The 26,982-nt window shown below is 49.3% G+C and overlaps 1 protein-coding gene across 2 annotated transcripts in view; it reads left to right on the top strand.

Annotated features, from left to right (window-relative positions):
• The window catches only part of si:dkey-12j5.1 (uncharacterized), a 56,817-nt gene extending 30,817 nt beyond the window's left edge, over positions 1 to 26,000 (top strand). Inside the window, exons 10-12 of one of the 2 annotated variants that reach the window (XM_049025551.1) lie at positions 7,908 to 7,961; positions 12,299 to 12,403; positions 25,592 to 26,000. In XM_049025551.1, coding sequence (XP_048881508.1) covers positions 7,908 to 7,961; positions 12,299 to 12,403; positions 25,592 to 25,768 — 336 coding nt within the window. In that variant the 3' untranslated portion in view covers positions 25,769 to 26,000. The remainder of the gene's footprint in view (positions 1 to 7,907; positions 7,962 to 12,298; positions 12,404 to 25,591) is intronic. The other variant, XM_049025552.1, reaches the window with a different exon arrangement.
• Positions 26,001 to 26,982: the final 982 nt, after the last annotated feature.

The following is a 26,982-nucleotide window of genomic DNA, read 5'->3' on the forward strand; positions in this document are numbered from 1 at the left end:
TATCCATAGGTGACTTTGCATGGAGTTTTACTGTCGCTCTGACTGAGTACGTCAGCATTCCGAGGCTTTTAATCAGGGCAGGCGCTTGTTACGTTGACGAAGGGCTGCGATTAAAACTGAATTTTCAATATATTTATTGTCATTGAACATGTAAAATGAAAGCCTACACACTTTCCCTCCAATTCGATCATAAAAATAAAATAATTTGTACGTTATAGATATAGATACAGATATAGGGCGTATTGATGTAGATTCACAAGGGGAGGGGGGTGCCGGCCCCCAGGCCTCGACTGTCGCTTTAAGAAGCCGATCCGCTTCCGGAGATGTCAAAGTACCGCTCTGTTGTAATCAGGATAATCGCCAGAGAAGCGATCCTGTGGATGAGGGTTGGCACCGAATGCCTGCCAGGTCTGAAATCACACGCCGTCAGTGCACACTGTTCCTTAACACACTGGCGTAAAAAGGCGCCCTCTGTCCTTCAGGCCAGGCGTAAATGCACACTGTTCCTTAACACACTGGCCTGAAGGATGGAGGGCGCCTTTTTACGCCAGTGAACCACCGCGGCCTGGACTGCCCAATAAGCCTGGCGGTGGGACATCGGCCACCACTAAGTCGCCAGTCAGGGCCTTTTAAGACAAATTCGCCAGTTCTGGAGCTGCCCCCCCTAGCAAAATGTACTGAGCTTGGCCCAGTCGCTGGCTACTGGGGGCTCAGTCTAATTAAAACTCCACCTTCTCCAGAGTTTAAATCATAAGCGCAGGTGCGGCATTAAATCAAATGTCTACACGCAGAAGTCCCTTTGTTTGTGTTGAACTTCAAGGTTTCCTTTTAAAAGTCCCCATGGTTTCTCTGCAATGTGTCCAAAGGGTGACGGTGCCTGAGACCCACTCGGAGACGTTTCTGTGCGAGCACGTCGACTTTCCGCGTGTCGGAGCCCTGGCGGTCCAGCCCCTCTCTGCCCCCGTAAAATCTATCTACAGTAAACAATGTGCTTGCCAATGAATTTGCAACATTTTTGCAAAGTTTCAGACACTTAAAAAAAAAATCATTCATTCAGCTGTGCATGAGCATTGTGTTTATACAAATGTGCGGTTCTGCAGGTCAGCACTCGACACGGGGTTACAGAACATCTCACATGAGGAGCGGGAGCGGGAGCGGGGCCGCCCACAGCAGCGATCTGTCCAAATACATTCAAATCAGAGGTTATGCCAAAGAATTAGACTTATTCACATGTAACTTTTGCAGGAACTCTCAAAGACAATTGTTTCATGGCATTTCTGAACAGGAAATTCTAGAATAAATTATGTGGTTGTCATGGTGACTGAAGTGTACCGATTCTTTTTCCTGACACCAGTACATTAGTGTGTAGTGAGCAGCGGGGTTTGATCAAATGAAATTAATTGCAGTTTCCTGCAAATATTTTTGAGCGACACCCATATGCGGGTGAGTAAATTGTTTTCTGGTAAAATATATAGATAAGTAAGTGTGGTGGTCATATTGAATTTAGCCGAAGCGTCTCTCCTAATTGTTCATTTGCTTTCAAATTCCACTTAAATGTCATTCTCTCATGGTGAAAGAAAATTGTGACTGAGGGGCTGAAGAGACTCTGGTGGAGGCTGACCTTTCTTCGTTAAAATCCCTCTCTTTCGCATGATATTAGCGAATGCGTCATGGCCGTTTTCTCCTGCTCTGTCAGGCCTGCCACATTTCCTCCTGTTTTCCTGGTGGAACCTCTCTGCCGCTGGGTCTTTCTGTTGTACGGTCACCTGAGCTGGCGGCAGATTCCCAGGATCTTTCAGGCACCGAGGTTGTTAAACCAGCCTTCTGGAATTCACCTCCTAACACGCTGGGTTCTGCAAACATGACCTGGCCCTGCAAAGTTTTAATTAAAAGCCTTTAAAGATTTATCGGTCTAACCGGGTCACTGCACCTGTGTGGCACCCAGAACTGCCGGTTCCATCTGTTTTTTTTTTTTTTTTATTTTTTTTATTCCTCTCCTGGGGATGGATTTTGGGATTAACCCTTACAGCCTCCCTCGCCCTCCTGCTGCCTGAGCACTGGTGCCTTGTCCTGTCTGGGAGGGGCATTCCCTCGCTCACCAAGAGACAGAGCCCTCAATCTATTCGCCTTCATTGGAAAGAGGCAAGAAGCATTTAAATCCGGGAGTTTATTGTGATGTCGTGGACCCAGGGTCACTGTGAGAGTGTAGGAGGAAGATTAATGGCCAATCAGTAAATGACTTTAGATTACTGTAAGTAGCCGGAGGAATCGTAAAATGGCTGCCTCTCGTTACTGCTAAGTGTCCGGCTGAGGAGTGACCTCACGACGATGGCTGAGAGGGTGCTTACTTAGAACATCGCTGGTGGGTGAGCTTGTGCTGGGAATACTTAGGCGTTTTGAGAGTAACATCCTCTGACTGAGGTAAACACCTCGGTGAAGGCATCTCCGGCGGCGGTGGGGTTGGGTCCTTCTCATTATGGATGCTGCATCCCGGTACTTCTCTGTACTGATGGACGTCAGATGGATGGAACTCAAACTGTCTTCGTTGCACAAACACATGGCTGCCGGTTTTTCCTTCACATTTTACCTTTTGCCTGAGACGCTCCCCAAGTGTCACCTCTGGTAATTCCCCTTTGTAACACCGACTCTGTGGCCCGGTGTTGAGCTGTAGGGTTTTGGCCGTCTCCCTTTGGCCGGCATGGTGGCAGTGTCTGGGCAGGAATTTTGCACTTGCCAAATAAAACCGGTTCCCATTGGACTGGCTGTAACCGTGTGTAATATGAGAGGATGGCGGTTTTTCCGGCCAAGTTAAGGGGCAGAATCCTTGTTAGCCCTGTGAATAATGGGCCTGACCAGCCCGAAGTAGCCCTAGTGCTGCTTAGTAGCGATTCAAGATTAAGTTTTCCATCTGTACCTTGGCAAAGTCAACTTTAATGTCATCGACCCCCCCCCCCCCCCCATCCACTGAACTTCTTGGTGGCAAGGTAGTCTGTGGAGGTCACAGAGAAGTTATAGTCACCCTCCTTGTTAAATTACCTAACGAGATACCTGCGGCGTTTATAAAATGTCTTCTGGAGCCTGGTAGCCTAACATCTTGCCCCGATCTCCATGATTAATTGGGTAATATGTGAACCAGTAGGGGGAGGGGGGAAAAAATTGCAATTTCGGCTCAGCGAGACCAATTACCTGCTCGTGAAAGAAATGAAACAAATAGGTTTTTTGAAGGTTATCTGGGTGTCCATAGGAGAATCCCTGCTTGTACGTAGCATCTGGAATCATTGTTAAGGCGACTGTGGTTCTGCTTAGGAAAAGGAAGCAGATTTCCGACTCCCCTTCTGATGCCCTGTCACGTGAGGACGCCGCGGGAACCTGTTAGAGCCGCTTCCGAAGATATTTAGAGGTAAATGTCAAGGAGAGGTGTTGTGCTTCAGCAGAATGTAGATCCTGGAGGGGGGCGGAGGGCTTTCAGCTTCAGTAGACGAGGCTCAGCCCTCCCCCACCTCCAGATGTTGTAGGAAGCATTCATCTGGGAAAATGCGACTGGTGACTGGTATGTCTTGCTGGTTTCCAGGACAACATCTAGTGACTAAACAGAGAGAGCTGAGCAGTAAGTGTAGGTCAGCACCACTCTGTAGAATCATGGAAGCAGAAGCCAGTATTTTTGGGTACGTTGGATCCATTTTGGCCAAATCTGCTTTGCTGGTGACCGTTTCTCTAGTTCTTCTTTGTGTACATCTGCTTGGTCTCCAAGCTTCTTACCTGTACTAGTGACCTCTCTAACTCTCCCTGACCCTTCATCTCCACAACAGACCCCACACTCTTCCAATCCCCCTGATACCGAGAGGCGTTTCAAGACCCCCGATAAGGAACCTGCAGCCATACAAGGCCGGTGACTTTCTGTTTCAGGCCGATGCGATTTAACTCGGAGCAGCCTAACCTTCATCATGTGTCTTACGGAATGAAAGCCGGGGAGTGGGGAAAAAAAATCAATATATCATGGCGACAGGCGGGGGACCTGCCGTATTCATGTGAAGATTGCTTTAAAGATGGAAAACAATTTTGTGCAATGGCGGAGCAAGGCAGCTGATAAATAGGCCGTATTACTTAAAGAAAGCTTCACACTCCACAGTGCCAGAGATGATTCTGGTAGTAAGTCAGGGAAGGGATTTTCATTGCCATTTTATTTTATTTTTTATTTAGAGGAAGAAGAGTGCTTACCTGCTGTCAGCCACTTGAGCTGTAAATGTGCCATTTGTTATGCATTCTGTCCTTTGGATGGATTTTCACTTTGTGCAAATGAAATTTTCCCAAAATGCCTGGCTCTCAGAAAGCCGTGTCAAGGAGTTCACTGGTCAGGCGTTTGTGTGAGAGGGTAAAGAAAACGGAGATGCTGGATCGCGGGGCATCGCTTATGGAGGTCACACGCTGCAAGAGCCTTTGTGGAAATAATGCTCGCTCGCTCGCTCTCTCTCTTTCTGCCCCTTTTTCAGATTCAGGTTACTTTATTTGTATCGGTAGGTAAATTTTTCTTATTTGAGCCTGGCTGTTTGTCATTTTCTTCTGCTCTGATAGTCAGAGGTGGTCCCGCAGAGAGACTATCTGGGCAGTCGAATGGACGCAGCAGAATCTCTGATTAGAACGGTGGATGCCGATCCCGGGGCCTGCTCTGGGAAGGAGCGTAGAAACCCTCCCTGCCACCTGGGAAGTCTGGGAAAACAATTCCCGAGTTCTCCCCTGACTGGTCGCCCAGCATCTTGTTCCTCCCAGTTTTCATCCCGTTTCGATTAATTGGGATGGTCTGGTTTGGAATGAGGTAATCTGTGGAGGTGGGGAGCCTGGTGCAGCCCGGCCTGTGAACGCCTGCCAAAAGCCTGACCTGTCAGCGTTTTCCATGTCATATGGAGTCTTGGGAAATGGGCTCTCTACATGAGTAAAAGAAAAAAATATCCTTTAGTCAATTTGCTTTTCATTTTTCAAAGTTCAAGCTAAACCTTGGAAGCAGATTAGCTAGACTTCCCCCTGCCGCAGTGGCACAAAGGAGCGCTCTGACTAAGTGTTCACCTCTCCTGTATTACTCAGTGCCACTGCTAGCTGCTGGTCAACAGGAAACTGGACAGTGTAGGAAATAGGACACGGGTTCAGATATGATGTGTGACAGACAGACGGCCCCTCACAAGCCCTACTTTCACATTATGTCCGTCAGCAGCAAAACAGCGTGGAGCTTGAGTAATTTAAAGAGCACAGGTCAAGCGGCATCGTTGGAGCCTTGCGATCGACCGTCGACAGTCTTTGATTACGTCATTGAGATTTCTATGCCTTGCATGTGCTGCGATATTTGCAATGTTTCATTGGACTGTCACAGCCGTGTTTTTGAAGTAGCTGAATTCTCACAGACCTGGCGTATCTGGTAAGCCAGCTTTTGTGTGTGTGGTGCGTGTGGTGCGTGTGGTGTATGGTGTGTGGTGCGTGGTATGTGGTATGTGGTGCGTGTGGTGTGTGGTATGTGGTGCGTGTAGTGTGTGGTGTGTGGTATGCGGTATGTGGTGCGTGTAGTGTGTGGTGCGTGTGGTGTATGGTGTGCCACCTATATACTGTATATACACCTATACACACACATGTCCCCTTTAGACTTAGGGCTGCCGGGGGCCAGGGCTACTGGGGGGCAGAGCGGCAGAGGCAGATCAGCTTTTAAGAAGGTGATTGAAAGTATTAGTCTTTAATTATCTGTGTTCTACTGGATTACAAAATGGTAAATTTAAGTGGAGCTTTAAGCTCAGATAAGCGGCATGTTAAGTCTGATAAATGGCGGCACTGTAAAATGAAAGCTGTCATGTGCCCCCCGAGAGTGCCCCCCTCGGGAGTACAGGGCCACTGCGGTAACTGTAGATTGGAGTTGTCAAGAGAGTCGCATTAAATGTGCCGTTATTAAGTCTGGGCTGAATTTAATGGCTACACGTACTCATAAATCGGCCGGTCAGTCCCTTAAATTATCGAGCGACGGCATGTCTGCCCGTCCCCCTGTCCCTCCATCGCTGCCTCAGGCCCTGGAACAATTTGTAATGGTTTGGGGCCAGAGAAAGATAGGGTGGTCCGTTATTGATGGTCGGCTTAGGGGGGCGCTGCCTGCGCATGTGGCACTCCCCCAGTTTCGGCGATTTGTCCCAAGGCAGTTTCAGCGGTGACACTTCGGCAGCCACTGTGTGAGATACTCAGAGCAGCCGTCAGGCCCAGCGAATGGTTTAACAAATGCCTCATGGGACGATGAAGCTGGTTCCCCTGGCGACCCGAGAGTCAGCAGAGGTCCTCAGTCATGGGTGGCAGGTGACCCTGTTTAGACCGGACCGGTGACCCCTGCAGTAGGCGGGAGCAGGACAAAGCTGCTCGATATGGATGATGAAGCGGCTCGTGTGAGCAGTGATGATGTCAAGTTTTTATAATCGAGAGTGTGAAAAGGTTTAGGGCTGTGACCTATGTTACTGTAGCGATCGCCAGTGGCTGGCGGCTTGTATGTTTTCCAGGATAAAGAGTATGGACATCTGGTTATGACTGCAGATAACAAAGCCACACAAAACAGGGAAACCTGGGATTTAAAGGGCAGCTGGGCTCCAGGGGAGAGGTTTGGGAGTTATTGCTTTAGAAACTTTAATGGAGTCTCCACAACATACGAAAACTCTTGTATTTTTCTCAGTGAAAATAGTCGTCTGATTATGGGTATCCTGTGGGCTTTTGTTCACACCCTAACAGCCAGCATGGAATTAGGGGAGGGGTTTAAACTTTGGAACCAGTGTTTTACTGAACAGGCAGGTAGGTCACGATTTCCGGCGAGATGATGAGTAGTGCAGCGAAGCATATTGATGTTCTCGCTGGTAGGACACTCGACTCGCCAGGAAGACGCCAATCTATCCCATCGATAAAAACTCGGGATGGAAAACCAGCTGATGCCTTCGCAGACACGTCGCCACAGAACTGGTCTGGTGTTCCTTCTCAGATCAGGGCGGATATCTCCTGTGTTCTTCTGTCGATGGTGTCGAGGTTCTTAGACAATCACCTTGCCTACAAGCACAGACTCTAAAATTAGTCAGATATGAGATGGAGTCAGTCCCTCGTGACTTGAGCGTGTCAGTCTTTGTGACACAGTCTCGTGCCAAACACGCAGATTATAGGTGCCTGTGTCTTTGTGGGGACTCGCCTGTCAGTTTGATGGGAAAAACCCTAATCCCAAGTATAACAACCTTAATTCTTACCCAACGCTGATCTTCACCGTAAGTAACCGAAAGAATGTCCTCAAAAGATTTGTTCTTATTTGATCCTTACAATGTAGTGTATGAATGACTACACACACACATGCACACGCACGCACACGCACACACACACACACAGATACACGCTCACGTTATTTTTAGAGAACACTAGTAAGTGCCGGGGTTCCATACAGGCTACTCCTACTCCTGCTTACTCTCTGCTCAGCACTGGTGAGGACCACTTCACCTCGGCTCCGGCACGCTGTGCAGGAGAGGAGCGTCTGACACTTCCGTGCTATTTAAGCAGATTAGCAGTAAGGCTGTGCAGATACCCTATCAGGCCTGTGAGGATGCAGTGTGATTTGTTTGCTCAGTGAGCAATCAGAAGGGCATCCATAAAGCGATACCCTACATCCCTACCAAGTGACGATGACATACAAAAAAATAAAACATTCTTCCATCCTCCGCTGTCTTCACAAATAGCTTGCTTGGAAATGGTGGTCCCTTAAGCGGATCTGGTTTTAAATCCATCACCCCATGTCTCGGGTACATACTCCTCAGGTCCTGCCTGCTACCTCGCGAGTTCTGCACATGCTGTGCCACTCTCTGTCCTCCTGGGGCACCATTAACCACGACTGCCGCTCTCTCTCTCTCTCTGTCCCACAGACGGCTGTAGAGGTGCTGGAGGGGCTCCTGGAGGAGGATGATGAGGTGGTGCAGGTGAGCGGGCCCCCCGCAGTTGGAGAGCGCCGAAATAACAGCCTCTGGCACGCGAGCTGTCACGTTCGGATGGCTGAGCCGCTGGGGTGTGTGCGTGCGTGTGTGTGTGTGTGTGTGTATATGTGTGTGTGTGTGTGTGTGTGTGTGTGTGTGTCCACCCCGATAAACACCGGCGTGCTCCTCAGTCCCGAGCCGACAGGGTAACTAATGTGTCTGCCCCTCCTGCCTGTCTGTTCTCCCCACACCCTCTCTCAGCCAGGGGCTGAATCCCAGCCTGGTCCGTTGTGTCTGCCGGCGCTTTCTGATCTTCAGCCCATTCGACTCCAAAGCGAGTCCCAGTCAGGCTTTCCTGTGCACAGCCTTGTTTCCTCAGTGACTATACAGCGGTTACCTTCTACTGCGAAGCTGGTCCCGCTTGCGTGCCAGTCGTCAATCAGCCGGCGTTCGTCTCCCTTCCATGACGAGGCTGGTTAATGAGAATTCTTGGCTGTTCGTTTATTTAATCATTTTACCATTAAAATGGGAGGTGCGGTGTTTGCTGACAAATAGCTGCTTGAGTTGGGGGTCCAGTCTGTGAGGCTGCAAGATGCTGCACAGAGAGAGCTTTCCTGTGGACTGTGGGACTGATCAGTTTTGGGCAGGTGTAGATGATTGATGAAAACGTACAAACTGAGATACGGAGAGACCCCCTTCCCGCCACATCTCAGGTGACTTCGGCTTGCACATCCATCAGAGCCTCTCCTGGGTTTCCTGGAGTAACTCTAACTCAGTAATTATGGAGAATGTATGTATGAATGTGTGCTTCTTCCAGTCAGCAGTCACAGATGTTTTGGTCTAACACAGTTTAAAATATCACTTCTACTGACATTAAAAGCCCTTAAGAGTCCTGAGAACTAAAGAGAATATGGCGTGTAGAGGACTGGGGGCCTTTTGTGTCTGATTGACAGTTAATTGATGGGTAATTGCTGACTGGAGGCTGGGCTGTCAGTGCTTCCAGAAGAAGCTGTTTTCTGGTGTTCGGTCCCTGCGCCGAGGCGAGTGTGACTGACTACGCCTCATTCAGACCGTCGTGGAGTCGGCCTGTTCTCTGATTTCACTGACTGCCTTGACATTGTGATGCATGATAATGTTGATCCTAACCACAATAACTCAGCTAATGCTTATTTCCGAGTTTGAGTTTCGATGCTCTTAACCCACCGGCTGAGTTTCAATCTGCACTGTGCTGTCAGGAGACCTGCATTAGTTTTGTTAGTTTCTGCATTTGGTTGCGTTCATTCTGTACACTTGTTTGTTAGATTTTAAACTTTTTGTAACGTATGCTCTGGGTCTTTTCTCCGTGCAAGAAAAGCTTAGTGTCAGTGGCATTTTTGTGGCTAAGGTGTTAAGAATCATTAAAACTTCGTTTATGTGCCACACTTTCTCTTTGTGGGAGCTGCTCTAGAGAAGTGAGTGTTTATTGGCTGTGTAGTCGAGTTATTAATGATTAAATCATCTTGTTAAACCTTTCCGGTAAAGAATGCTTGTGCTCTCTGTTCTGGCGGAATGAGCTCTTTGCAGTTTAATTGGCCACAAAGTAATTTATTTTTAATTTAACAATTACATTTGTGGCAAAATTGCGAAATGCAGTATTCTGTGGAGAGAGTCATATTTCGCCTGTTCCAGAAAGCAGACCTTTTCCACTTTGAAGCCTGAAGAATGTCTCTGCATGCCTGCCTCTGCATGCCTGCCTCTGCATGCCTGCCTCTGCATGCCTGCCTCTACATGCCTGTCTCTACATGCCTGCCTCTACATGCCTGTCTCTACATGCCTGTCTCTGCATGCCTGCCTCTGCATGCCTGCCTTCACATGCCTGCCTCTGCATGCCTGCCTCTGCATGCCTGCCTCTACATGCCTGCCTCTGCATGCCTGCCTCTACATGCCTGCCTCTGCATGCCTGCCTTCACATGCCTGCCTCTGCATGCCTGCCTCTGCATGCCTGCCTCTACATGCCTGCAATGAACTCCCCAAACCTGGCTGAAAGGCTGATGCAGAGTCACATACAGCACCCCGCTGGGAAGGGCCTGCAAACATGTGCTTTACTGCTTTGCAAATTTGCAAAACATATACAGAAGTCAAGGAGGTCCGTACCTCTAAAGGTCTTCATTTCATATTACAGTGAAAAAAAGTTTTAAGCTAAATGTCACCAGCTGATTCTTAAGAGACCACCTTAGTGACCACTATGTGTACACTAACAGGGGAAGCCGCACAAGCTCCCACGGGGGAGGAGGGAGGGCTCGAGAGAGAGAGGGCTTGCGGGAGAGTTTGGTGGCCATGGGTCTTTCAATCCTGAGTCCCTAGTGGTCAGGTTATGAAGTACACTTCCACCTGGCTCCACTAAACGTGTCCTTTAATAATGTGTAATAATTCTGCTTTTTTTGTTGAAACGGCCTTTCTGAAAGAAGACAGGAGTGTTTTATTTCTGTTGACCCGTCCTTCCAGCCGCTGCGTTTCCTGATCGACTGGCGGGCCCATATACAGGCGAGATTAGCTCAATGAGCCATTAACATGACTAAACAGAGGCCGACGGTCGAGAGCGTAGTTGGAGGATGCGCCAGGCTGGTGCGTTTCCTCTGGCACACCAGTGCGTCTGAGCACACTGCCTGCGGGGGCATGTGCTCGCCCAGAGTCTTTTGAAAAGGCCATGTTTATAGAAACGCTATTCCTTTACTGGCAGCACTATGCATTAATTGTTCTCTCCACAATTGTTTTGAAAAATATCGATTGATACTAGTGAAAATGCGTTTAAAAAAATTGCTTCACTAATATTTGGCTGTACAACAGATAATTACTTGTTTCTCTAAGTGATGTTTTGTCTTGCTGTTTTCAGATCAACATTATGTATATATTTTAATGTTATATGTGTCAGAAGCTTGTTTTACACGCACGTACTCCGCAGGTCTGCATTTTCCCACTTGGCCTGCAGCCCACATGCTTGGTGGGGATCTCCCTGTGGACACGTAGACAGTTTGGCCCTCATTACCAGAGCCAATCAGCTGTTCACACCAACAGAACATAAACTTCAGCTGAACAACATGAAATGGAGATGGGAGGGCTACGTAAATGTCCAGTAATTAGGGCAGTGAGTCCAGTGAGTCCAGTGAGTCGGTGTCCCCCCCGGGCGGGGCACCCTGGCATAATTGTATGTGTTTTATCTTTTTTTTTTTTTTACCTTTCATGGATCAAGAATGATGTTAATAAACCACAAAGTATTGTGGGTACGTTTGCATGCTGCTCTGCAACATAAACTCTGGCTCCCCCCCTCCGCCAATGCAAAATGCCACTGTGTTTGGGTTGCGTTACGGTGGGGGGGTGTGGGGGGGGTACAAGTTTCCTTTCAAAGTGGAGCTTCAAGGTTGAAACTGATCTTCTTTGTGTTGTCAGGCCCCGTTCGCCTTTGATCAGGAACATCTTATCAGGCGTTAATTTGGTGCTGAAAGTGGGCTGTATGGAGGCTGTATAGAGGCTGCACAGAGCGGCCGGACGCTTGTTTAGCCTTGAGCAACATCAAAGCTGTAACATCGGCCGTGCTATCTGCTGTGCTAATGATCAGGAATGCTAATCTACTATCAAAGAGGCTACGGGACACAAAGGTACCAGGAACCTTATAATCGGACAAATTGTGTTCTTCTGATTTCCCTAGGAAGATAACCGGCGACGACTCGTTTTCGAAATTTAATTAACCAGTGTGAAACAGCCGGCATTTGTTTCTGTGATTAACTGATTGAATTCTGGCTCCCCAGCTCCAGGGAGGTGATATGTTTTTGGGTTTAGTTTTCTCAGCGGGCCACTGAGTAACATTAACGGTTTGGTTAATATTGAAGGGTAGCTCTTATTTGTTTTTGATAGTAGCAATTTATGAGAGAGAACTAGGCTGTTCAGAGGCGCTGGGCTTCACAGCCTCGACGGCGAGCTTGCGTGAACTCCAGCATCCTCTCCTCTACCCCACGCAGCGATGTGGGGCGGACAATGCTTCATGCTACTGACCGTAGCACTTTTTCATCTGGCTTCTTTCATGATTGCCTTTAAAGGCAGGAGTGCAGCACGTTCGTTATGTTTGTTTGTGTCCTATTTTCTCTGAAGCGTCAGCTGTAAGTGCGCCTGCGGAGCTCCACGCCGTGTCTCCCTCTGAATGATTGATTGGTTTTTACAGCCTTTCAGTCGACTGAAGGACTTTAAAGGCTGTGGTTTGAATTTTATTCATACAGATATGGAAATTAGCAACTCATATTACATCCCATTGTTACATTTTCCTCTCTTGACAGCACACATTTAATGCTGTTTGTTCGTTTATTCTTTAGGTCTGGTATCTGCTGGGGTGGACCTCCTATCTCCAGTCCGAAAAGCCTGAGGAAACAGAGACCTTCAAAGACTCGGCGAGAACATATTTAACTAAAGCCAGGAAGGTAAGCCGACCCTGATATGTGTCTGAGTCCGGGAAGGTAAGCACACTGTGACATTTGACTACACCACTGAAGTGTCCAAACCCTGGTATATACACAGTGGTCCGGGGGGGGGGGGGGGGGGGGGAATCCATGAGTAATACTGCAATATCTATAAAACGGTAAAGATGAAATTACCCAAAATAAGCTATATCCCAATAGAACTTATCTCCCTTATAGAGTGTGTCAAATAGTTTGCAGTATCACCAGTTTATGTCGAGACCTAGCGCAGTGCCAATAAAGGCGATGTGATTATCATACATTGGTACATGGCGACGGTGATGCTGAAATGATATAACCTGCTTCCTTATATTACATTGTGGGGACCAAATCTCCCCCCATTGTGATAAAAGCCTCATATTTTGACCCGTGGGGACATTTTCTTTGGTCTCCACAAAGGTAAATTCAAATTAAAAAATGTCTATGAATGCAATTAAAAAATGAAAATGCTAGCAGTCTTGTATTTTGTTTGGTTATTTATGGTTAAGGTTAAGGCTGGGTGGGGGTTAGGGTTGCCATTGTTGGGGTTAGGGTTTTTCCCAGAGAGACAATGAAGAGTCTCCACAAAGGCATAGATATTGATACCTAGTCTTCGTGTGTGTCTCCGTGTGAGTGTGATTATACGTGTGTGTCTGCATTTAAAGGTGTGTGTGTGCTTGTGCTTGTGAGTGCGTGCTTGTGCTTGTGAGTGCATGTGTGTGCTTGTGTGTGTGTGTGTGTGTGTGTGTGTGTGTGTGTGTGCGCACACACGCGTGTGCATGCTTGTGTGATAAAACAGGCCTCCCAGTGTTTTCTGTGTAATTTCATTTACACGCTTCCCCCATTTCTGTTTATTGTAACCGCGTGATGCTGTGTGCCTCACTGGACAGACTGGCCGACTTCATCTGTTCAGGCCTGATGCTTCACGATTAGTATCCCCCATGAAGCCCAGTATAGTCACCACGTGGAAATTCCATGAAGATCGTCTAATTGCTAATTCTCTTTGGTTTTGGTTGGGTCCCGGCCATTTATCTTACATACGTATGGATCTGTTCTCCCTCCCAGGGCTGGAGTTCTGTAGAATGAGCACTATCCTCTGATGTTTGGGGAACGAGGCTGTCACAGGGGTTTTCTGCGGCCCGGGAGGCAGAATTTTGTTCATTTTTAATAATGCTTCCATGTTGGGTAAAAAAAAATACTACATCTTTCTTTATATTTTTATGCTTAATGGGCAAGAGGCAATGGAAAGAACAGTAACAGTGTCAGGAAAACTGTACTAAAGGTCGGCACCCCCGGCCGCTCTGGGTTAGGGTTAGGGTTATAAAAGTGGTGTGAGGCAGTAATCTGTAGCTGCTTTGTGTGGGTGGGGAGGTGGGGTTAGAGGGCTAGCATGGAGCCCACTGACAGCCTGGAGAGGGACACTAACAGCGGCTATCGGTGGAGAATATTAATAACAGGAGTGATTATGGAAGCAGCTTAATGTCAGGCGTCCTTTGAATTGTCTTCTGATCTCATGAATATGATCTTCCATCTGATGTGACATTACTGCACGGAGCTCCTGTGGTTTTCCTCATTTCCCGCTCCGCGTCCTCTCTCCTCAGCTGGTAATGAGGTAGCAAGCAGCCGTGGAAGATGGCAGCATTAAGATACCTGGGGGAGGCAGGGTGCTGAGAGCGCTTGTGCCGGGGGGGCTCGTGGGTAGGACCCTCAGCCAGGGGCTCGACCTTGATCGCTTCAGTCAGGCCAGCCCGCTGTCCGGGTGGGGTGCAGCCCCATCCGCAGGCCGGAGTGAACCCGGGTACTTCAGGTTTTGCCAGAATTTGCATTTTTACGCAGCTGGCCTGCTGGGTGGAACGGGCGGGCTCTGGTGGTGAAGGGGGGGCGGGCGGGTGGACTCTGGTGGTGAAGGGGGGGTGGGCAGGAGGGCTCTGGTGGTGAAGGGTGCGGGGCGGGTGGGCAGGAGGGCTCTGGTGGTGAAGGGGGGGCGGGCGGGTGGGCTCTGGTGGTGAAGGGGGGGCGGGCGGGTGGGCTCTGGTGGTGAAGGGCACAGGGCGGGCGGGCTGTGGGGGTGAAGGGGGGGCGGGCAGGTGGACTCTGGTGGTGAAGGGGGGGCGGGCGGGTGGGCTCTGGTGGTGAAGGGGGGGGCGGGCGGGTGGGCTCTGGTGGTGAAGGGCGCTGGGCAGGCGGGCTCTGGTGGTAAAGGGTGCGGGGGGGCCGGGGCGGGCAGAGAAGATTTTTTGTCGCTTTTATTGCTGGGTTTCTCTCCCGCCTCCGTGCGGGTGCTGAGCAGAACCCCACCAGGACACACCACTCCGCGTTAATTGCCCGCATCCTCGGGCTGCTTTCTCACCCTGTGTTCCTGGATGTCGCGTTGGAAGATAACGATCTCGCCCATTTCTTCCGGTGCATTATTCATGGCTCTCATTAGGGGGGCAGTGTGGTAGATTAGTGAGCCCACATCTATCCCAGATTTACAAAACGCTCTTCGCTTTTTCTGTCACCGGGGGTGTGGTTAGCTTCCTGCAGGAAGTCCCCCCTCAGGTCTTCTGGTTCTGCTTTATATGAAGTGAAACTGTGGAATATTTGTGCTTCATAACTTATCAGTGATCAAAAGCAAGTAATTTGTTGGCTGATGTATATGGAACAAAGTTTTGTACATCCCTCTCGTCCCACTATTTCTTTCTGCGCTTTAAACTCTCCATTCTGGGTCTGTGCATCAGACACCAGACCGTAATCTGCCCCACGAGTGCTGTGTCATTACTTTGCCTTGCATTCCTCTTAGTATCACATTTACTGTGAACCCCCTGCGTGACCCTCTTTGAGTCCTGAACGGATAGCAGCTCTGGTGTTTCACGACGGGAGGAAGAGCCGGCTGCTGTCGGCATCACAAGACGGCGCGGCTGAGGTCAGACACCTTCCTGATCGCTCCCATCAGGCTGTGCGCTTATCTGTCATGCACAGCTGCTCAGAGTGTCCAAGGTTAAATTTCACTACATGCTGTATGTGTACTGTATTTGTGACAAATAATCCTCTTGATTGATTGATTGAAGCCACGTGACTGGTCGGCTTCTGGGACAGATCACATATGGATGGAGATGCCGGAGGTGAATCCTTGCATATTAAACATTAATGTGAAGGTTACATGGAGGCTCCTCGTCTCGTGACCTTTGCCCTGTGGTCTTTAACCCGAGCCACACACATTGGTTCAGGTAAAAATCAGAACAGTTCTGTTCCTCCAAGGCGTCCTGCAGCAGGCATCCTGCAGGCTGCTCATCTGCATCCTTAACTGCTGCGCCACCTGCTGTCAGGTGCTGGTAGGCCCAGTTCCCATCTACATCTGGACATCTTTTGGATCAAGGGCCCTCAGCAGCCCTGAAGGTACGGCTGGCCAAAACATGCCGGCAAACAGCGGTTTTGGCGGCGAGGCTGTGGTGGAGGAGAGGGAACGGCCAGCTCCAGCCATGTTAGCGGGGCCTTTGGGCAGCCGAGGCAGACACTGCCCAGCTAAACCAGCCGCCTGGTTGGTCCCTTGGGAGATCAGCTGATTTTGTGGTTCTTTATCTCCGCCTGGCGTATCAAGGCTGGTTTCTGTAACTCGGAGGACTACTTGGCTGAATCTGTCAAGGTATTGTGGCTGAGGGGCTGGCTTTCTGTGAAATAATAAGTCTTCTCTCCAACGGGGGTTGGTGCCACTTGGGGTTAAACCCGCAGAGAGCAGCTTAATGCAGAGACACAGAGATGATGCGGATAAATCAGGCCCATCTCGCCTGTTTGTGTCGTAATTAGGCCAGGAAACATTGCACAAATAGCCCATCTTCCTGTGAGACCCACTTCTGTGCAGGCGACTCGGCACGCTCTGCACTCCTGTTTATTATGTGTGTCATGCGTGCGTTTTCGCAGCCCCCCACTCCTGCTTAGGGGGAAGGGGCACTGTGGGGACGCAGGCCTAGTGCCCCCCCTTTCAGTTCCCCCTCCCAACCCGTTCCTCTTCCTCTGAAGATGGTGAGCGAGCAGGCCGGCCCAGGTACCCTTTGACCTTGGTGGCTCGTAGGTCACAGTCGGTACATCCCATAATGGTAATGGCCCCGTGTGTAAGCTTAGTAATGCAGTGCGGTGATTACATGGCCGGTGGGGTGACAGGGGTGAGGGAACATGCCAGTAAATTCGCTTAGTGGCATAGTGTGCCCCCCCCCCCCCCCCCCCGAGAATAACGTCTCCTCTCCGTTTTGAGTCACTGTCTCGCTTCGCTGCCGTGAGAGACGCTTCCCCGCTGTTTAATATTTACACTGGACCGGCTACCATCTCGTCATTGCCTCAGCTATATATTTATTTTGGATAATTATGGGCCGTTGGCAGCTTTTAATTACTTGCAGCGGGAAGGTTAATTGACTTTATGCAAAACAATTTTTTGTTGTTTTTGTGTCTGTTTTGATGGGCGCTGCGCTTTGGCGAGGGGGGTAGGTTGCGGCCGATCGGCTTCCGTCAGGCGGGGGGAGAGACGGTCCCAGGTCGACCCGGGAGCCTTACGCCGAGGACGGCTCATGGAGAGAGGTCCGGAAATGATATAAAGCCAGTAGGGGGATGGGGGCAGGCCGGGAGAGAGACCTCGATAACGATCTAAATTAGAAAGGCCAGAGCGGGGGAGTGAGAGGCGGGGAGAGGGGGGGCTTAATTTCCTCCTGGGCTGCTGCAGCGTTATCTCCAGCGCTGAAGAAACAAAAGGCTGTTTGTGAAACCTGGCAAGGCGGTGGCCCGTTGCCATGGGAGACGCGTCCATCTCCGCCACCACGACCCATTACTGTTAATGGCTCATTCTCCTTCACCGTGGCCTTACAGCACCCCGACGCCCCTGCGGAGCTTATCGCAGTGCGGGGCGTTACTGTACCTCTCCCCATCAGCGTTTTGCTAACACATTAATTAGTACGACTGTCCTGATTAGGAAGGACCCGTCACGCTCTGATTGGTCCCCATGGCGCGTGGTGGGCTTGGGGTCCCATCCCGATCTTAGGGCCCCCGGCCAAATCACGTGGTCGTGACATGAGTTTATTTCTGATCAATATAACGAAATGTCAGTAATCCAGGCTGCGCCTTCAAAATGAATTTGTGTGTCTGGTATTTAAAGATCAAATTTGCTTTCACGTGTCAGCCCCCAGGGACGCGCACGTCTTCTAATTTACGGGAGGTCAGCAGCCCCCCCCCCCCAGGATGAACACCCTATCGCTGGTGGGGCATAAAGACAAGTGGAGCCTTTTCATTCTGTCTCGAAACCTTGGGATGAAATATTTGTGTTGGTATTAAGGTTAAATCTTGGCCCCTGGTAAATTCACTCTGTTCTTCCTGAACAGACCTGGGGGCTGGCCTGCTCGGACACACACACACGCGCACACACACACACGCACACACATACACGCACACACACGCACACACACGCACACACACGCACACACACGCCCACACACACACACACACACACACACAGAGTAATGTACCTTTTCATCTCTTCCTCCCCTTTCTCCCACGTGGCGCCCAGGACCTGTGATGTCTGTGACCCTCTAAACACACATGAAGGGTCTTCACTTCAAACATAGAGCGGCGTTTGACGGCTGCTACCCTCGGCTGATCTCGGGTCAGATCTATGGGGCTCTGTCCTCTAGCCCCCTTCCTTTGCTTCCTGATCACACGGCCATGCGTGCTCGCCAGCTCCAGGCATTTAATGCGGCGTGAAATGTCACGCGACTGGCAGACATCCCCGGCAATCAGGTGCGCATGGCTGACTCAGAGCCGCGCAGTCGCCACGGTGATACGCCGCCAGCAGCTCCGTGCTGGGAGAGTCTTCATAGCGACGCTTTGGATCCTGCCGCTGAACCGCTCCCCTCGTCTCTCCCTCCAATCAGATCCCATACATGAGCATAGTCCCTCCCACCTCCATCTTGCTGTGTTTTTCTTGGACGGCAAAAAACAGACGGCTGTATATGGTTGGGCCCTGAAAAAATTCTACCAAATGCCCTCCTACTTCTCCAAACGAAAGCTGCTGTTATTCACGCCCCAATATTCTTTGGCCCCCCTAGTGTCTGGGCCCCTAGAAATGTTCCCTTCCGGGCTTGGAGAGCTGGTGAATATCCCAGTATTTTTAGCATATGTTTTATGGAGTCTTCCGAGAGTTATCATTACAGTCACAGGGTCAGCTGTCCGTATGCTGACCTTTGACCCATCTGCTACAGTGAGTCTTTCGGAGGGTCTTATGACCTGAGCCCCCCTCGCCAACTTCACTGCCCCCGCTCTTACAGCTGAACATCTGGCACAATAAAGGGGGGGGGTCCTTTAATCTTTAATGCCCATTCCAAATTAAAAATGTTTCCATTGATTCTGTGACTTTGCTGAGTCAGCGCCTGCCTTATCATAAATCCCTGCTTTCCTGCTTTCCCTCCAGCTGCCAGCAGGGCGGCTCTTAATTACGCCCGTGAACTTTAAGAGCGGATTTATGCTGTGATTTGATGCAGACTTCCCTGGAAGATATTGACTGTAGACACGTATTAAACATTAAATAACAAATTATTTTAAAGAGTTTTGTCCCCTGAGTTATGACTGGGGGTGTGGGCCGGGGGGAGGTTGAATGTATATTTTCAGACAAACCCTTGCAGTTTATAAGAGCCGTACAGATAACGATTCATTTAATTTAATATTTTTTTTACATTTTATGTATTTGGGTCAGGCAGACTAATGCAGCTGTCACAGTGATCCATATTTAACCTGAGTATATATGTAAGGGGGGGCAGCCACAGCTCCCAGAGCCCCCAAACGTTTCATGTACAAATTAATATAGGGCTAAGCAGTGCTGACTCCCCCGGACGGGAGAACACGGGCACCTTTCCCCCCCGCTCTGCAGCCCCCTCGTAGTGCTGACCCCCCCAGCCCGGAGGACATGGGCACCCTTCGCCCCCGCTCTGTGGCCCCCTGGGAATGAGCGTGCAGCCTTTAGTGTGATGCCTTTCAGGGCCGCCCTCTTGGGGGGGCAGAGAGGGCAGGAGGACGGGTGAATAAGTTTCACCGAAATTCCCGACTCATACGAAATATCTAATTTGTTGAAGTTGCCTGGCGGTTCAGCTCACGCCGCTACGGATCCTGCTAGTTAGCGCACGGCGCTAATGGGCGAATTCCCAGCCCTGACAGAATCTGCTTCCAGATCAGCAGGCCGGGCGTCGCACGCTGCGCTGTAAATGTATCTGTTAGCAGGCTGAGCCAAGACCCTTAATACACACAGCCTGCATTAATCTGTAATATTCTTTATTGCATATTATATATTATTTTATATACCTCCTTCCTAGCGCGGATCCTTCAAAGAACTTCAAAAATGTTTAACAACAGTTTAACGGCAGATATAATGGTTAATGTTATATCGCAGTAAAATTCTGTGAGGGAAAAAGTAACAGACAGAGGAGAGGAAATAAAAGCTTCTGTAGGAGAAGATAAAGACCTCCGGGACTCTGCAGTCTCGGGAGGGGGGGGCTCTGATGTCCGTCCCAGTTGGGCCCCGAGGCTGTGACGTTAGACCCCCCAGTCCTTTGCAGCACCAGGCACACGAGTGCAGGGGAGTGGAAGGTACGACCGAGGGCAGTACTAGCAGCAGTCATTCTGCCTGGAGTGTGTGTGTGTGTGTGGGGGGGGGGTGGTACAGAGGCTGGGGGGCTCCTCCTGACACCCGGGGGCCTATTGGCTTGGGGTTTTCCAACCAGCAGTTTGTGTGATTATCAGAGGAATCACAGAGGCTAAACTTCTGCTTGTGATGGAAGGTTGCTGGTTCGAGGCCCAGGCTCAGGAGAGTAGTCACATGGCCGTGGGCCCTTACCCCCCCCAGCCGCAGGGGTGCTGCATGTTGGCTGACCCTGTGCCGTGACCCCCCAGTCTTACTCTCCCCTGCATTTGTGTCTGAAAGTGAAGCACTCAAGTACCTCTACTTGTGCAAATGGCAGATAAAGAATAATTTAATTTCACACTGCCTGACATCCATAGCGATTAATCTCTGACACGGCTGGATTATGACCCAAACCAGTGCCCCGGGAGCTGGGCGGCAGGGGCCCTCGGAGCACTACTGGCTGTGAGTCGTAATATTTATGTTGCAGGCCAGCGGTGTAAAGATACATTGTGATGAATCGATGATTAAGGTGGCGACTCAATGCACTGATCTCTCCGAATCGATTTTTGGGGGTAAAACACAGATAATCCTGTTTCTGGGCTGTGTGCTCATGCACTGCAGGTAGATGCGCAAAATGGCAGTCCTGGCGCGTAATTTTCCAAAATGTTGGGTAGCAGGATAATTCTCATTAATATTCACGAAGGAAGCGCTTCTTGGTGATCTTTCAGCAGTGACGCTTTCGGAAATCTCGCCCGCTTTGGAGTGCTGAGCTCTCTCTCTAATGCTTCAGATAATCTTTGCACTGCGATGCTTTTGGCACCGTTAAGTGGCACTAAAATGGCATCATTTTTGCTGTGGTAGCAAACCCTGAAGTAGCTGGCCAGTTAGCTAAGTAAAACGTAATGTTAATCTCAGAGCTGGACGCCATATTGGGTAACGTATCAGTATTGGCCGATATTCATAAAAAATTAACATATCAGCATTAGTCCGATGTTTCAATTGTGGCTGATATTTGGAACTGAAGGCACATCGACTAAATTGATGCAGAGGATTGCAGTCAGTGTCCAGCCATTTTCTGTAGTGGAGAATGAGGGATTTCATTGGCTCATTTACCACTTATAAGAGCTTTCAGAGTACTGGGCCGTGACATGTTTATAATTCATTATTATATCTGGCCTCCTGAGATCCATGTTTCGTTTTCCACAGAATAATAAACGATGTAACGTCGTTCCGCTAATCCCCCCCCCTCCCCATAAGCTAGCGCTCCCTTTAATGCGTTTTATTTTCTTCTGTTCAGTTCAGTAGTTGTTCTCCCTGTTTAATAATAACAATAAAAGTTAATGTTCTGCGATTTTAGTTTCTTTGTATTCCATTTATAATGTGTAATTAATGTCCCATGGTCATATTTGTGATTTTTTTTTTTCCCCGAGCAAAGTTAAAGGTTTTAATTTAACTAATCAAAATAATTGATTAATCAAATCGAATCGTGATAGAAATGAAAGACTTCTGACGCATCGAGTCGTTCCTTTAATAATTGCAGTGGAATCAAACTGCGGCCAGTGATTTACAGACCTACTGTGAGCTACACGCTACGACCCTCATATACAGTGCAAATTCATCATCAGCCCCCCCAGCAATTCAGTCATTAGGTTATGAGCTGATCATCAAAGCCCTCTGACCCCTCTGCATGCACAGTGGGGCACGATTAACAGCTGGGTCACTGCCCTCTATCTGCAATATGCTGCTTTGCCTTTTACAGGAAACTTTCATAAAACTGCTAATTCAGAAAAGCAAACAGACTGCTAACATTCGACACTGGCAAATAATGTTGGCTAGCTAGCTTGTCAGATAACAAGTGTAAAGGATGTTCAGACAGACAGGCATTCAGACAGACAGACAGGCTGGCATGCAGACAGACGGGTAACGTTAGCTAGACTCGCCAAGTCGAAACATGCACGTCCATGGTACTTTACCTAGCTATGTGGATGTGGTCATCTCAGCTGGACAGTTATTCATGCTAAACATAAGACTCAACATTTTCATACTGTGTTGGTGTAGTTTTGTTGTTTATCCAAAATGTGCTTTAGTAGCATTACTTCTTTGTGTCAGTTAGAAATAATGGCCAGTAATGCAAGCTCTGTAACTTGTCACATATAGTTAGCTAGTTCTAGATGTGACAGACCAGAGCATAGCAGGCTGGCTAGCATATATGGCCTTATAGCGGGATGCAGACCCTTTACTTTGTACGTACACTGCACCTGTATGTACACCCAGTGACGGGGGGCTGGGAGGGGGGGGGGGGGGGCTCCAAGGTGCCTAGAGAAACTGATCTTTTGCTATCATGTTCGCTGCTCCTAACTCTCAGTGCTCAAGGCAGGAAGGAAGTGGACCATCTCATTTTGTGGTCTGAATCCCCGAAATCTGACCCTTTGTTAGTCATTTCATGGACTACAATATTAAAATGTATGCAAATGTGACATTTACATCTCAATGTGTAAGAAAAAAATCAACTCAGTGCTGAAAATTCTTCATTATTATCATTTTCTGTTTATGGTTCACACTGCGGTTAGATGCTGTAATTACCAATTACGGTCATGCAGTTTGTGCATAATTGGGTGTTAATGCGAGAAATCGGTGTCCTTTCATTTTTTATTAAAGTTTGTGTTGTGTTCTTACACATCACCGTGTAATTATGGCCTGTAGGTACAGAGATGACAGAGTCCAGTATTATCAGAAAGGTTAATGTATACAGGAAGAATGTGTGCCGTCCGTTTTTCAGTGAAACGAAAGTCAATTCAACCAGTTGTAAATGTTACACAAATGTTAAGTGTAACTTAAGTGTTGCCGCATGTTGTGATTCACTGCGTAAATGGAGTTAAAATGAGTGCTTAATAAAGATGTTAAAGGTGAAAATGCCAATGTTGAGTGGTAGTGGAGCGCATGACAAGCCCTGTTTTGGAGATCTGGAAATGATCAGCAAGATGAATGCTTGTCTTCAGCGTCTAATTGCTGTGCCGTATTTGGTTGCTCAGTTTGCGCGGGCGTTTGTCCATCAGCTTCTGCCTAAAATAAAATGAGAGTTCAAGTGAGCGCGGGTGGCAGGCCGGTTACAGTGGGTGGCAGGCCTGTTACAGCGGGTGGCAGGCCTGTTACAGCAGGTGGCAGGCGGGTGAGCGCGCACGGCAGGCCGGTTACAGCGGGTGGCAGGCGGGTGAGCGCGCACGGCAGGCCGGTTACAGCGGGTGGCAGGCCGGTTACAGCGGGTGGCAGGCGGGTGAGCGCGCACGGCAGGCCGGTTACAGCGGGTGGCAGGCGGGTGAGCGCGCACGGCAGGCCGGTTACAGCGGGTGGCAGGCCGGCCAGCTCAGACAGGACGATCTAGACTCAATGCAGACACCGCCGGATCCTGGCCCCATTCAGTCTATAGCACATCCCTGTGGACATTTGACGAGCCTGTGAAAAATTGCCTGTTATTCCAGCTTTCATGTACGCACGCCTGGGATACTCTTAAATTGGTCCCCGTGTAGGACATGCTGGACACATGGTAGGGAGTATTGGGTCATTCTGAAGCACAGCTCTTAGTGAGGATGAGGAGCAGTGAAACACTCAGCCTTTTTATGTGAGCGGTGTGTGCGCGTGCATGCCGGTGTGTGTGTGTGTGTGTGCGCGTGCATGCCGGTGTGTATGGGTGTGTGTGTGCGCGCATGCATGCCGGTGTGTATGGGTGTGTGTGTGCGCGTGCATGCCGGTGTGTATGGGTGTGTGTGTGTGCGTGCATGCCGGTGTGTATGGATGTGTGTGTGCGCGTGCATGCCGGTATGTATGGGTGTGTGTGTGCGCGTGCATGCCGGTGTGTATGGGTGTGTGTGTGCGCGTGCATGCCGGTGTGTATGGGTGTGTGTGCGCGCGTGCATGCCGGTGTGTATGGGTGTGTGTGTGCGCGTGCATGCCGGTGTGTATGTGTGTGTGTGTGCGCGTGCATGCCGGTGTGTATGTGTGTGTATGTGTGTGTGTGTGCGCGTGCATGCCGGTGTGTGTGTGTGTGTGTGTGTGTGTGTGCGTGCATGCCGGTGTGTGTTTGTGTGTGCGTGTGTGTGTGCGCGTGCATGCCTGTGTGTGTGTGTGTGTGTGTGTGTGTGTGTGTGTGTGTGTGTGTGTGTGTGTGTGTGTGTGTGTGTATTTAACCAACATTTTCCAGTTCTCCACACTCTAAACTTCAATTTTATAAAAGATCTGTGAATGCAATTAAACTAAAATAGCCAAAGTCTTTTGTCTTATTTGGTAACTTATAGTGACTGTTAGGGCTGGGTAAGGGGTTCGGGTTCGGGTTAAGTTTAGCATAGTTAGGAATAGGGTTGTGCCTTGTAACAATGCATTATGTGATAATGCAGAATTATGTAATGACAGATTTTAGCAAAATTTCATTCATTAATATGGTGTTATTGCATTATTTTTATAGTACATTAGCCTATTTGTCTGCATATCTGTCCTATTATTATTATTATTATTATTATCATCATCAACAGATATTTATTAACCTTGTTGTTATTCTAGCACATTGTCCAAAAACCGAAAATGAGCATCAGCATGCTTGGCTGATCCTTTTTGGGTGACTTCTGTGTGTCTGAGACAGAATAGCAGGTAAACGAGTGGGTTGGCTGACTCATTCATTTATGAATGATGTTATGAACTGCTTTACGAAAGGATTTTGAGAAACGCTCGTTTATCATCGAATGATCTTTAGTTTGAGGTAACAAACTACTTAGTGTCAAAAAGCTTTTGGTGGAAATACATGCCTGAAAATTTACCCAAATCTACCAGATGAAAATGCGTTTTTGTCAAGTAATCACATAATGCAGTGTTGTTTTGCATTCTTACATGCCCATGGAAATTGATGGATGATCCCCACAAAGATATGAATACATATGTCTGCCTGCTTGCCTGCCTGTCCATCTCCCCGCCTGCCCACCCGTCTGCCTGCCTGCCTGTCTGTCTGTCTTAATACCTGCCTGTCTCTCTATCTGACCGTCCTTTACACTCCTTACATCTTTAGTACTCTCACTCTCTCTCCCTATTGTCTTCCCTTTATATTTTATTTCTGCTCCCCTTCTCTCTTTCGCTACCCTTGCCCCCCCCCCAATATAAGGTACAGGTTTGTTCCAGTATGTCAGCTCTTTGACCCCCCCCCCCCCACTTCACATCCACCTTCTGAGATTACAGTCACACAGGGGTGATGAATCCAATCAGCCGTGTCTCTAACCCTGTTCACTGAGACACCTGCCCCGTGATCCCATTCAAATCGGGCCACTGGGGGACTGGAGGTGTGTGAGTCCTCATGTTCTGACCCCGCTGTGTCCCGTCCACTGTGCACTGTATGCGATGGTACAGGAAGTTTTCAGATGAAACTTGACCCCAGAATAGGAAATGGCCAAGAAAGATGTCTGCAGATGTTCGACTCATTCTGAACACAGCTGGGTTTCACCCTGGCGCCGATTGGCTCTCCGTCTCTGACTGTCTCTCTCTGTCCTCGGTCCTGCCAGCTGTATGTGAAGCTTCGCTGTGATGACGCTGCCCTGCTGGAGCACGTGGACCAGCTCCTGGGTGAGCTGCAGCCCAGCGTGGAGGAGGAGGGCTCCGAGGACGAGGATCTCCCACTGGACGACATCGGTGACGACTTTGTGCAGAGCAGCGATGAGGAGACGGCCATGGAGCACTGATCAGAGCCCCCTCTGCCCCCCTCTCAGCTTCCTGTCTGCTTCCCTCCTGCACCATTTTCACTGCCTTTGTTGCTGAAGCTGCGCCAAAGATTCACCTTCAGGCTGCAGCAGTGCTCAGCGGTGACTCCATGATGGACACGGAGTCGCACTCCGTCGGCCAGACCCTGGTGACAGATGGTGCTCAGATTCCACGCAGGTCTGTAATCTTAATAAAGAGCCTGTCAAAGACGGACCCAGTTGCAAGAAGAGAATTCTTTCTGGGATTAAACCCCTCCAGTTATACACAGTCTCCTCCTTCGCTGAATTAATTTCTCTGCATTTTAAATCGGGATCATATAGGAAGTTAATTACCCTCATCATGCCGCGCAGCCACACGGTTCTTAGGGCCTCCGTTTCATTACGAAAGTGTGCATGCAGGTTTTAGGACGTCCGTGGTGGAAGAGCAGCCTGTTTGTTTCCGGGGGACGGCAGTGCCTCTTCTCCTGCGTCTCTGTAAGAATAGCTACGCTTGGTGAAATGCGTTTGTAGCTCCCTCTGTTGTTCTCTGCCCATCTTAAAGTTGACTCTGAGGGTCCCGTCTTCTCCGTGCCCAAGTGCCGTCCCCTTTAAAGCCCCCCTTGGCACCACACACGCCTGTTAATGCGGCACCACACCTGAGGGATAAAATCCTCGGGCGCTCATCAAGGCTGCCATGTCTTACAGCCTTAAATAGCCGAACGCCGACGTCCTTCGTGTCAGCGGCGGGCAGAGGAGAGATGAGAGCCTCAGGTAAACAGTAGGGGTGGGGGTGTGTCTGGGAGCATCACCGGGGGGCGGGGGATTTGATGGGAACATCGACTGGTCAGAGCAGCAAATTCATTCAGATGCACATATCACACATCTCTGTGAACATTTCTTTAGTCCGGTAACCAGACAAAATGAAATGTCCTGAAGGATAATTCCACGTTAGTGGAGAAGGTGTGTCTTTTGTGACTGGAAGTCATCAACTTGCAAGAGACGTGTATGACTGTCTTTGCGGAGACCTTTTCCTGGCTGTCAGACCTGCTGCAAAATGACAGTTCTGGATGGGTTTTATATGCGGCACATTCCGTATTTCGCTGTGTAATCTGTAAAATGTTGAACTACTTTATCTCAGAGTCATTTCCCCTTACTGTCAATTATCTGCAAGCATGTTATTTGTGCTCCGCGGGTGACGGGCTGCCAAATTTTAACAG

The sequence above is a fragment of the Brienomyrus brachyistius genome, chromosome 9 (assembly GCF_023856365.1).
Source record: "Brienomyrus brachyistius isolate T26 chromosome 9, BBRACH_0.4, whole genome shotgun sequence".
Taxonomy (NCBI): domain Eukaryota; kingdom Metazoa; phylum Chordata; class Actinopteri; order Osteoglossiformes; family Mormyridae; genus Brienomyrus; species Brienomyrus brachyistius.